This window comes from Harpia harpyja, chromosome 9, assembly GCF_026419915.1.
Source record: "Harpia harpyja isolate bHarHar1 chromosome 9, bHarHar1 primary haplotype, whole genome shotgun sequence".
Taxonomy (NCBI): Eukaryota; Metazoa; Chordata; class Aves; order Accipitriformes; family Accipitridae; genus Harpia; species Harpia harpyja.
In genome coordinates this window covers 1,426,481-1,436,969 of record NC_068948.1, presented here as the reverse complement: position 1 = coordinate 1,436,969, position 10,489 = coordinate 1,426,481, and the positions used below count along the sequence as shown (strand labels likewise).

General features: G+C 69.5%; 4 protein-coding genes across 5 annotated transcripts; 2 read left to right on the top strand and 2 right to left on the bottom strand.

Moving 5' to 3' along the window:
- The first annotated feature begins 98 nt into the window (after positions 1-98).
- Positions 99-4,154, top strand: VPS4A (vacuolar protein sorting 4 homolog A). Of its 2 annotated transcripts, none has more exons than XM_052797789.1 (11): positions 99-237; positions 725-836; positions 982-1,129; positions 1,238-1,296; positions 1,603-1,722; positions 1,904-2,060; positions 2,427-2,575; positions 2,727-2,808; positions 2,936-3,155; positions 3,271-3,411; positions 3,729-4,154. In XM_052797789.1, the coding sequence occupies exons 1-11, from the start codon at positions 217-219 to the stop codon at positions 3,828-3,830; spliced, it is 1,311 nt and encodes a 436-aa protein (XP_052653749.1). In that variant the 5' UTR covers positions 99-216; the 3' UTR covers positions 3,831-4,154. The 2 variants fall into 2 exon arrangements, with proteins under 2 accessions (XP_052653749.1, XP_052653748.1); XM_052797788.1 differs by having other exon boundaries at positions 1,235-1,296.
- Positions 4,155-4,835: 681 nt separating this feature from the next.
- On the bottom strand, positions 4,836-5,926 carry PDF (peptide deformylase, mitochondrial). The gene has a single exon (XM_052797504.1). It carries the CDS (start codon positions 5,795-5,797, stop codon positions 5,126-5,128), a length of 672 nt encoding a protein of 223 aa, XP_052653464.1. The 5' UTR covers positions 5,798-5,926; the 3' UTR covers positions 4,836-5,125.
- A 5-nt stretch (positions 5,927-5,931) lies between these two features.
- Positions 5,932-9,189, bottom strand: COG8 (component of oligomeric golgi complex 8). The gene is made up of 5 exons (XM_052797503.1): positions 8,831-9,189; positions 8,302-8,509; positions 7,407-8,225; positions 6,467-6,635; positions 5,932-6,290 (listed from the first exon to the last, which is right to left on the bottom strand). The coding sequence occupies exons 1-5, from the start codon at positions 9,148-9,150 to the stop codon at positions 6,052-6,054; spliced, it is 1,755 nt and encodes a 584-aa protein (XP_052653463.1). The 5' UTR covers positions 9,151-9,189; the 3' UTR covers positions 5,932-6,051.
- Positions 9,190-9,214: 25 nt separating this feature from the next.
- Positions 9,215-10,478, top strand: NIP7 (nucleolar pre-rRNA processing protein NIP7). The gene is made up of 5 exons (XM_052797505.1): positions 9,215-9,322; positions 9,427-9,513; positions 9,637-9,775; positions 9,877-10,017; positions 10,118-10,478. The coding sequence occupies exons 1-5, from the start codon at positions 9,267-9,269 to the stop codon at positions 10,235-10,237; spliced, it is 543 nt and encodes a 180-aa protein (XP_052653465.1). The 5' UTR covers positions 9,215-9,266; the 3' UTR covers positions 10,238-10,478.
- Positions 10,479-10,489: the final 11 nt, after the last annotated feature.

Genomic DNA, 10,489 nt, shown 5'->3' with positions numbered 1-10,489 from the left:
CCCCCCCCCCCGCGCCGTGTGTGTTCCGAGGGGCGTGGCGCGGCTGAGGGGGGGCGTGGCGCGGCGAGGCCCCGCCCCGCGGCGCGGCTACCGGCGGGTGCCGGCAGGGGGCGCCGGCGCGCACAGCCGCAGTGGCGGGCGGTCCCGCGGGCCCCGCCGCCGCCGCCGCCGCCGCTGGGCCGGGCCGCGCCAGGAGCGGCGACACCGGGCGATGAGATGACAACGCCCACCCTGCAGGTACGGCGGGGCCGGGGCTGCCGGAGCCGGGACTCTCGGCCTCCGCTTTCCCCCGAGCCGGGCTGTGGCGGGGCCTCCTCCCGCCCCGCTGTGAGGCGGCACCGGGGAGGCCTCACCCGGCCCCGGTGCGGTTGCCGGCCGGGAAAAGGCCTCACCCTGCCCCGGTGCCTGAGGGGGGGGTGGGGGTGGGCTGCGGGGAAGGGTCTCACCTTGCCCCGGTGCGGTGAGGGTCGGGGAACGGCGTTCGGGCGGTGCCGGTGCCGGGGGAAGGCCTCACTCCGCCCCGGTGCCAGGCCCCGTTGGGGCGGCCTCGTCCTGCCCCGCGCCCCGCCGGGCGCTACGGAAGGGGACCCCGCTGCGAGCAGGCCCGGCCCGGCCCGGCCCCCTCGGTGGCGGGAGGGGGGGGGGGGGGGTAGGGAAGGGCCTGATCCTGCTCTTGGCCCCGGTGCCGCTCCCCGGCTGACGGCGCTGTGCCCTCCCCCGGCAGAAAGCCATCGACCTGGTCACCAAAGCCACCGAGGAGGACAAGGCCAAGAACTACGAGGAGGCCCTGCGGCTGTACCAGCATGCCGTGGAGTACTTCTTGCACGCCATCAAATGTGAGACGGTGTCCCGTCCCCCCTGCTTCCCCGGTTACAGCCCGCGGGGCTCGGGGTGGGGGCTCCGGAGGGGACGGCGGGGTTGCTGGCTGTGGCGCGGGGCCACGGGTGATGCTTGGGGGGGGTGTTGGGGGTGTCTCTGCAGATGAGGCTCCCAGCGACAAGGCGAAGGAGAGCATCCGAGCCAAGTGCATGCAGTACCTGGACCGGGCGGAGAAGCTGAAGGAGTACCTGCGCAGCAAAGACAAGCAGGGCAAGAAGCCGGTCAAGGAGTCCCAGAATGACAACAAGGGGTGCGTGGGGGCGTGAGGGCCCCCCCTGCCCAACGGTGGAGCTGGCAGGACCCTGCTGCCACACCGGAGCCGGTGCCGTTCCTGACCTGTGTCCCCTCTCCCCAGGAGCGACAGTGACAGCGAGGGCGAGAACCCCGAGAAGAAGAAGCTGCAGGAGCAGCTGATGGGTGAGGGGCTGCGGCGGGCACGGCTGTGCTGGCTGTCTGCGGGGTGGGTGGAGGGATTCCTGAGCAGCCGTCATGAGGGGTGGCTGCGGGGAGGGGGGACAGGTGGTGGGACTGCAGCTCAGGGGCGTGCTGCTGGGGTCTGGTAGCCCCCAGCCTGGCCTCTGTGCTGAGGGGCAGTGGGGTTGGTGGGGTGGAGGTGTGGGGAGGGAGGGGGGCAGGGGGTCTGGCTCTCCCGGCTCTCGGCAGATGTCGGGAGCACGGTGCCCGTCTCCGTGGGGCCGCGTGAGCAGAGCTGCCTCCTCGCAGGTGCCATCATGATGGAGAAGCCCAACGTGCGGTGGAGTGATGTGGCCGGTCTGGAGGGAGCCAAGGAAGCCCTGAAGGAAGCCGTGATCTTGCCCATCAAGTTCCCGCACTTGTTTACCGGTGAGTGTCACGGTAATGCCGCGGCTGCCGCTCACCCACGGAGAAGGTGCCACAGGGCAGCAGCTGGGGTGAGCGCCTGCTGGAAGGTGATCCCGAGCAACGGGGACGCGTCTCCCTGTGGGCCCACGGGGACACGGCCTGCTCCGGGACAGGGGAGCCATGACACTGGCCTCTGTTGTAGGGAAGCGCACGCCCTGGCGAGGGATCCTGCTCTTCGGGCCCCCCGGCACCGGCAAGTCCTACTTGGCCAAGGCCGTGGCCACCGAGGCCAACAACTCCACCTTCTTCTCCGTGTCATCCTCGGACCTGATGTCGAAGTGGCTGGGAGAGAGCGAGAAGTAAACTGGCTGCAGGGATGCATGGCTGCTGCAGGCTGGCTCCCGGCCTCCCCTCTGGCCGGGCTGGCAGTGCCAGAGCTCTGGCCAGGGCAGAGGAGCCACCGGCGTTGGTGAACCCCATTAATGCAGATAATGTGTCCCAGGGGAGAGCACAGGCCTTCCTGAGGCTCCACAGCCCGGCGATGGCCTTTCTCCTGGCACGGCACTCGCCGCCTCAGTGCCAGCAGAGGGTTGCCGGGGCGGGCAGGGGCAGGAGGAGCCGGTGGTGTGTGGGGCTCCTCACCCCGGGGCAGTCAGGGGCTCTGGGTGCCGTTGGTGCTGTGGAGGGTCCCTGAGCGGGGACCCTGTCCCCTGCTTTGTTCGCAGGCTGGTGAAGAACCTCTTTGAGCTGGCGAGGCAGCACAAGCCTTCCATCATCTTCATCGACGAGGTGGACTCGCTGTGCGGCTCCCGCAACGAGAACGAGAGCGAGGCGGCCCGGCGCATCAAGACGGAGTTCCTGGTGCAGATGCAGGGTACGTGGGGCTTCCAGCGGGACGAGCCGGCGGGGGGGGGGGAGGGGGAGAAGGATGGGGCGGGCAGGTGCCGGAGAAGCTGCTGGATGCCTGCATCCCACCGTTCCCTGGGGATTGCTCTGAGCCATCCGCCTGCTGTGTCCCTGGGCAGGTGTGGGGAACAGCAGCGATGGGATCCTGGTGCTGGGTGCCACCAACATCCCCTGGGTGCTGGACTCGGCCATCAGGAGAAGGTGAGCAGGACACAGCTGCCCCCCCCAGTCCTGCTGCCGGAGCCGCGGGGCTGTGCCCTGGCAGGATCTGGCAGGGGGTCTGGCAGCATGGGACTCATGCCGCCCCGCCTGCCTGCACTGCCTTCAGGTTCGAGAAGCGCATCTACATCCCGTTGCCCGAGGAAGCGGCGCGGGCCCAGATGTTCAAGCTGCATCTGGGCAACACCCCGCACTGCCTGACGGAGGCCAACATCCAGGAGCTGGCCCGGAAAACGGATGGCTACTCGGGGGCTGACATCAGCATCATCGTGCGGGACGCCCTGATGCAGCCCGTCCGCAAGGTGCAGTCGGCCACCCACTTCAAGAAGGTGAGCGTGGGCTGCTCCCAGCCCTTGGGGGGGTGTCCATTCCCAGGGCGGTGGGCCCCCCGCGGCTGGCGTTGGTGCCGTGGCCACCGTCCCGTGCCGCCTGGCTCTGCCGCAGGTCCGCGGTCCCTCCCGTACCACCCCCGGCGCCTTCGTGGACGACCTCCTGACACCATGCTCGCCCGGTGACCCGGGTGCCACCGAGATGACCTGGATGGAGGTGCCCAGCGACAAGCTGATGGAGCCCATCGTCTGCATGGTGAGCGTGGCCGCCGCGGCACGGCACCGGGCACCCGTTCTGCCGGGCGGTGGCTGGCCCCGGCCCAGCAACGCTGCGGCCCCGGCCCTGCCGGTTCCCTGTCCCTCCTCTGGTGCGGCCGCCTACGGATACAGCTCCTCGCTCCCCGAGACACCAGCCCCCAGCTTTACTGGGGCGCAGCACCCGGCCCGGGGCAGCACCCCAGGGCACTACGGGGATGGGCAGAGCTGCATGGCGTGGGTCGGGGGGGTGCCTACCCTGTGCCAACCCCCACCTCGGTGCCTGGTCTCAGCTGCCCGTCTCTGCCTCTGTTGCAGTCGGACATGCTGCGCTCGCTGGCCACCACCCGCCCCACCGTGAACGCTGACGACCTCCTGAAGGTGAAGAAATTCACGGAGGACTTTGGACAGGAAGGTTAAGGGCGGCAGGGGGGGTGGGGTGGGGATTGGGGGTCCCTGCCGCACGCCCCCCCCACTCCCGCCCCGCCGGCCGTGCCAAACAGGTTCATCTTCCGCTCACTACTCACCCCATTGCACCGCAGCACCCAGCGGGGCGCGGGGAGCACGGCCTGGGGGGGCTGACACTATTGGGGGGGGGGGGCGGTGTCTGAGCATGGCCTGGGTGGCCGGGTGCTCCCCCTGGCCCTGCCCCACTCTTCTTCCTGCTCTTTTTTATTTTTTAAATTAATGCTGCTTTGGGTTCTGTCTTGTTTATATGAAAATAAAAACAATCTGAAAGCTTCAGCTGGTGCCCGGCCCCTCCCTGAGGCTCTGACCACACCGGGGGACCCAGCCCGGCCCCCCCCCAAACCCACTGCCCCAGGGCCGAGGCCTCGGGCTCTGCCTGTGCCGCTGCCGCCATGTGTGGGCAGGAGGCCCTGGCAGCTGTTGCCTGTTCCTGGGTGAGGGGGTGTGGGACTCCCCATGCTCCAGCCGTCCTGGCCAGGGATTTGTGCCTGCGGCGGGGCGGGGGGGCTGCTTCGGGCTTTGTTCCCCCCACCCCCTGAGCATGCAGGACTCGAAGCAGCCATAGGACTAGCCCTGAAGGCTCCTGCCAGCAGCTGCCCCCCCCCCCCAGCCAGCACCCTGTGTCCCCCTGTGCCATCCCCGAGCCAGCCTCGGCCCTGCTGCCCCCCCCGACCCCTGCTGCTCCCCTCCACTGTGTCCACTGCAGCACCTCCACCCCCCCGGCTGCCCACACCAGAAGCCCCAGAGAGGGGGTTCTCCCCCCATCCCTCCCCCCCACCAGCAGCTCTTGTTCCTAGACCCGTAAAATAATTTCAGGTGCAAGGGGCAGTGAGGGCTGGGCTCCTCCTGGCTACACCTGCCCCCTTCCCCCCCCCCGGACCTGAGGAGCAGCCGGGCAGGGCCCAGGCCGGACTGGGGGGGTTGCGGAAGGCGGGCAGGAACAGCCGGGAGCCGCGCTGAGCCCTCGCAGTGTGTATTGCCCGCGGTACAGCCGAGCGAGAGCCCCCCCGCCCCGCGCGGCTCCGCGCTGGAGAAGTCACTGCAGTTCCGATCCGGCGAGACGAGGTACCGGGACAGCCGGTGTGGCCGGGCACCTGCCTGCCGGCACGGCGGGCCTCAGTCCAGGAGCTCCATCCAGCCGACGTTGGTGAAGGTGCGGCTGTCCATCCGGTCGACGTAGAGGATGCCGTCCAGGTGGTCCATCTCGTGCTGGACGACGCGGGCCGCCCAGCCCTTCGCCTCCCAGCTCACCGGCTCCCCGTGCTCGTCCACGCCTGCCGACCGGGAAAGCGGCGGTCAAGAGTTGCAGGGGCGGTGGGGGATCCGGGGGAACGTGTCCCACCCGGGGCGGGGGACGGGCAGGACCGGCGGGGGTCGGTACCGGAGACGTGGACGGCCCAGTGGCGGGGGACGTAGGCGGAGAAGCCCTTGAGGCTGGCGCAGCCCTCGGGAGCGGTGACGAGGCGGGCGTCGAGGACGCGGAGCGCGGGGTTGACGAGCAGGCGGAACGGGAAGGGCTCGATGCCGTGGGCGCGGCGCAGGGCCGGCGGGTACCGGCGGCAGCGGGCCGGGGTGAGCTCGGCGGCGAAGACCCGCAGCGGCACGCCCAGCTGCGGGGCGCTTAACCCCAGGCACGGCTCCCGCCTCAGCCCGGCCGCCAACGCCGCCGCCAGTTCCCGCAATTCGGGTCCGCCCAGCCGTTCCGGTGCCACGGCGGCGGCGGCGGCGCGCAATACCGGGGCTCCCACCTGGCAAGGGGAAGCGAAAGGCGGGACGGGCGGACCCAGCACCCTCCTCCGCAGCGCCCGCCAATACGAACGTTCTCGTTCTCCCCAACCCGCCGCCTCCCCGTACCCCCGGCCCGGGGCTCCCGGCCGGGCCCGTCCCGCCAACCGCCGCCCCGCCGCTAGCGCCGCCATGGAGGCCGGCGTGCGCGCGCAGCGACGGTGGCCGCCGAGCGCTGGCGCGATGTTGTAGGGCGGGAGGGGAGAGCGACCCCTGGCGGCGGGGAGGAACCGCAGCGCCCGGGGGCGGTGGGTTTTTGGGGGCGGGGGGGGGGGGGAGTGCAGGCAGGAGGTCCTGCGGGCAGGGGTACAGGCAGCGGGAAGGCAGGGACCGGGGACCCCCGCACCCCCGTCGTGGGGTGACGGAGCCCGGCCCAGCCGCAGCCCCGCTACCCTGTGGCCTCGGGAATGTCCGGCAGCAGAGCCCCGGTGGGGGGGTTCTCCTGCCCCTGCGCAGGCAGGGACCCCCCGGCCACGGCTTCTGATTCCCGCTCCGGGCGTGGGGTGTTCTCTTGGGCCGGTTCCTCCTCTGCCGACGCCGGCAGGAGAAAAGCCAATGGCTCCCTGAGGGCGACCACGTCGATGCGGCCCAGGCGGCCGAAGCGCTGCAGCTGGGTTGGGGGGACGCCTGCGGGAGAGAGGGGGGGGGGCTCGTGTGGGGGCCCACGGGGAACCCCCACAGAGGTGACAGGGCCCAGTATGTCTCGGGGGGGAGCCACGGGTGGGGGCAGAGCCGCTGCGGCAGCTCTGCCCCCACCCGTGGCTCCCCCACCTCCAAGAAACGCAAATCCCCGGGGGTCTCACCTAGCGCCTGCGCGATTTGTGCCGGGGGAAAGAGGAGCTGGAGGCAGCGGTTGAGGTAAGGCAGCAGGTCGTCCAGGAAGGCCGTACAGAACTGGGCAAAGAGCTCCTGCTCCCGCCCGCTGAAAGCCGCCTCTTCCGCTCGGTGGAACGCCAGGATGGTTTTGGTCACCTGGGGTGAAAAGCAAGAAGTCATTAATTCCTCGGAAAGTTGTTAATTCTGAGTGTGAGCCGGCAGCGTGCCCAGGTGGCCAAGGTGGCCAACAGCACCCTGGCTTATATCAGAAATTGTGTGGCCAGCAGGACTAGAGCAGTGATCGTCCCCATGTACTTGGCACTGGTGAGGCCGCACCTCGAATACTGTGTTCAGTTTCGGGACAAGAAAGACACTGAGGTGCTGGAGCGCGTCTGGAAAAGGGCAACGAAGCTGGTGAAGGGCCTGGAGAACAAGGAGAAGGGTCTAGAGAACTTGAGGAGCGGCTGAGGGAGCTGGGGCTGTTCAGTCTGGAGAAAAGGAGGCTGAGGGGAGACCTCATTGCTCTCTACAACTACCTGAAAGGAGGTTGTAGTGAGGTGGGTTGGTCTCTTCTCCCAAGTGATAGGGCAAGAGGAAACGGCCTCAAGTTGCACCAGGGGAGGTTTAGATGGGTATTATGAAAAATTTCATCACCAAAAGGGTTATTAAGCACTGGAACAGGCTGCCCAGGGAAGTGGTTGAGTCACCATCCCTGGAGGTGTTTACAAGATGTGTAAATGTGGCGCTTAGGGACACGGTTTAGCGGTGGACTTGGCAGTGTTAGGTTTGTGGTTGGACTCGATGATCTTAAGGGTCTTTTCCAACCTCAACGACTCTATGACTCTATCCTATGAACGCTCGGGGCAGGGCGAGCGCGTCCCTGCGTTCTCCCAGGACAAGGCACAGCTCCGTCCCCCGGCACCTTACCTCACCGAGTGCGTCCTCCAGGCAGGCGGTGACGTCCTGGGCCAGGGCGACGGGGCAGCAGAGCCGCAGGTCGTTGAAGGCGACGAGGAGGCCGTTGAGGAAGCAGGCGAGGGGCGGGAAGTCCAGCAGCACCATGGGCGGCTGCAGCGTCCCCGGCTGTGCCGCGGGCACCGGCACACCGGCGCTGCCCCCGAGGACGGCCGGGGCGGAGATGAGCGTGTAGGAATTCATCTCCTCCCGGAATTTTTCCACCGCCTCCTCCACCGCCTTCTCGAAAGCGGCGGCGGCCACGCGCTGGAAGAGGGGGGCCAGCTGCCCGCGGAAATCGGCCCCCACCCTGCTGAAGGAGAGGCCGAAGTACATGCACTGCCCCAGCAGCGAGTCCAGGCGGCCGCCCACCCCGCGCCGGAGATCGCGCTCCAGCGTCCGCAGGAACTCGGAGACCTTCTGCAGCACCCAGCCGTGGAAGATGGCTCCCTCGTTGACGGCCTGCCCCTCAGGGGGCAGGAGCGGCTCCTCGTCGGAGAAGATGGCGCGATACTGGGTGACGATGTCGAAGAGGTGGACGCGGCAGGCCTCGATGGTCTTGGTGATGTGGAAGTAGGGGTCGTCGTCGGGGATGGAGGCCTGGATGGAGCGCAGCCAGGCGTCCCGCGCCTGCAGGAACTTGATGCGCAGCTCGGCCTCCGTGAAGACGTCCATGCGCCGCAGGTAGCCGATGACCCGCAGGCAGGCCGGCAGCTGGATGTTGGTGCGGAGCTGCTGGATGAGCTGGTTCAGCATCAGCTGGGCGGACTGGCGCACCTCGTCCACGATGCCCTGGGGCGGGAGAGAAGCCTCAGCCGCGGGGGCCGGGCGCGGGGCGGCCGTGGGGCAGGAGCAGAGCGGGGCCTACCTGGATCACAGGGATGCCGCTGTGCTTCCTCTCCAGCCGGCGCACGTAGGCGGCGAGCTCCAGCGCCTCCTCGTAGTAGCCGTTGCGGACGCAGGTGTCCATGAGCTGTGGGATCTCCAGGATCTCCAGGATCTCCGTGTGCCGGTTCAGCGTCAGGCTGTTCATGCGCCGGCTGCAGGCGATCTCCTCGGCATCGCGCATGAAATTCCTGCGGGATCGTGACGGGATCGGCACGAGGGTCCCTCCCGCCCACGCTGCCCTCTCCCCAGCGCCGTCCAGGGCCCCCTCCCAGTGCTGCCTGTACCCCCAGTCCCAGCCGGCCCCGATCCTTACTGGGCCCAGCACCAGGACCCCTCTCGCCACCCGCCAGCCCAGCTCTCACCGGTCTCCCCCGCCCCCGGGGCTGCTCCTGCGCCCTCAGACCCTGTCTCAGCCTCACCCCATCCCCGGTTCTTTCTGCTGTCCGCCCGGCTCCCTCCCGTGCCTTCCCCGCCCCGGCTAATCCCGGTCCCGGTCCCCGTCCCCGCACCGGCAGGCGTCCTGAAGGGCGGGCAGGCGGCCCAGCAGACTGCCGAGGCGGCTCTCGATGCCGCCGAAGCCGCGGCCGGCGCGGCCGGTGCACTCGGCGGAGCGGATAAAGGCCCGGTAGTGCTCGAAGGCCAGGCGGCGCGTCTCCGCCCCGACCCGCGCCCTCTCCGCCGCCAGCCGCGCCGGCTCCCGGCCCAGCTCCGCCAGCCCCAGCGCCGCCAGCTCGGCCACGTAGGCGGAGAGCTCGGGGCCTCCGGGCCCCGCCGCCGCCGGGCCGCGCAGCCAGGCCAGCAGCCGGGCCTCCTCCGCCGCCGCCGCCATGGCGCCGCTCTGGCCGCTCCCCTCTCGGTGGGCCGCCGCGCCGCTTCCGGTTCCGCCGCTTCCGGTTCCGCCGCTTCCGGTTCCCGGCGCGTCCCCGCGTGTGCGGCGCAGGGGCGATGCGGCCGCTGACGGAGGCGGAGACGCGGGCGGTCTTCGAGAAGCTGGGACGATAGTGAGGGAACGGGAACGGGGACGGGAGGGGATTGGGGACCGGGGACCGGGCGAGCCGCCGGAGGAGGGGACCGGGACCGGGCTCACGGGCTCTTGTCTCCGCAGCATCGGTGAGAACATCCAGCTGCTGGTGGACCGGCCCGATGGCACCTACTGCTTCCGCCTGCACCGCGACCGCGTCTACTATCTGAGGTGAGCGGGGCCGGGGGGGACACGGACAGGACAGCGGCGGGGCGGGGGGGGGTCCCGGTCCCAGTCCCGGTCCCGGTCCCGGTCCCGGGCCTTGGAGCCACTCCAGCTCTGCTCTCTTCTCAGTGAGAAGCTGCTGAAGGTGGCTGCGAGCATCCCCCGGGACAGCCTGGTGGCCCTGGGCACCTGCTTCGGAAAGTTCACCAAGACGCAAAAGTTCCGGCTCAGCGTCACGGCCCTGGACTTCCTCGCGCCCTACGCCAAGGTGGGACGTGGCCCCCCCCGCCCCGACCCCCAGCCGGCTCCCCCCTGCCCCGTGCCAGGCCCCCCTGCCAGCCCCTCACTTGCTCCGGGCTTCTTTTGCAGTACAAGGTGTGGGTGAAGCCCGGCTCGGAGCAGTCCTTCCTCTACGGCAACCACGTCCTGAAGTCGGGCCTGGGCCGAATCACGGAGAACACGGCCCAGTACCAGGGCGTGGTGGTGTTCTCCATGGCCGACGTCCCGCTGGTGAGTGGCCGGCACGGCCCCTGCGCTTTCCGGGGCTGGGGTATGGGTACAAGGTGGGGGGGAAACTCTCTCTCACCTCCTCCCCTTCATCCCCCCCCAGGGCTTTGGAGTGGCCGCCAAGTCCACCCAGGAGTGCCGGAAAGTGGACCCCATGGCCATCGTGGTGTTCCACCAGGCTGACGTCGGGGAGTACGTGCGGAACGAGGACACGCTGACCTAAGGGAACTCCAGCGCTCCAAAGATGTGAGCGTTCCTAGGCAGAACAGACTTTGTCCTGCGTTATTGGTGCAGTAGCGGCGCAGAGAGCCGTGAGGAACCCACTCCGAGTGGGGCGGAGGGGCTGGGAGCCACCAGCATGCAGCTCCGCAACCCCAGGGGGGGGCTGCTGCCAACACGAGGAGGAGGACCCCCCATGCCAGACCTGTCCCTGCTGTCACATAAAACCTGTTCCTTCTCCCAGAGTGCCTGTTGT

Excerpts from the sequence above, each read along its gene's own strand:
- NIP7 (XM_052797505.1), top strand. The coding sequence starts at position 9,267 with ATGCGGCCGCTGACGGAGGCGGAGACGCGGGCGGTCTTCGAGAAGCTG. Across the intron at positions 9,323-9,426 it reads TTCGAGAAGCTGGGACGATA|CATCGGTGAGAACATCCAGC; the intron begins GTGAGGGAACGG and ends TTGTCTCCGCAG. Across the intron at positions 9,514-9,636 it reads GACCGCGTCTACTATCTGAG|TGAGAAGCTGCTGAAGGTGG; the intron begins GTGAGCGGGGCC and ends CTCTCTTCTCAG.
- COG8 (XM_052797503.1), bottom strand. The coding sequence starts at position 9,150 with ATGGCGGCGGCGGCGGAGGAGGCCCGGCTGCTGGCCTGGCTGCGCGGC. Across the intron at positions 8,226-8,301 it reads GCGGCATCCCTGTGATCCAG|GGCATCGTGGACGAGGTGCG; the intron begins GTAGGCCCCGCT and ends CTCCCGCCCCAG. Across the intron at positions 6,636-7,406 it reads TGGAGGACGCACTCGGTGAG|GTGACCAAAACCATCCTGGC; the intron begins GTAAGGTGCCGG and ends TTTTCACCCCAG.
- PDF (XM_052797504.1), bottom strand. The coding sequence starts at position 5,797 with ATGGCGGCGCTAGCGGCGGGGCGGCGGTTGGCGGGACGGGCCCGGCCG.
- VPS4A (XM_052797788.1), top strand. The coding sequence starts at position 217 with ATGACAACGCCCACCCTGCAG. Across the intron at positions 837-981 it reads CTTCTTGCACGCCATCAAAT|ATGAGGCTCCCAGCGACAAG; the intron begins GTGAGACGGTGT and ends GTGTCTCTGCAG. Across the intron at positions 2,576-2,726 it reads GTTCCTGGTGCAGATGCAGG|GTGTGGGGAACAGCAGCGAT; the intron begins GTACGTGGGGCT and ends GTCCCTGGGCAG.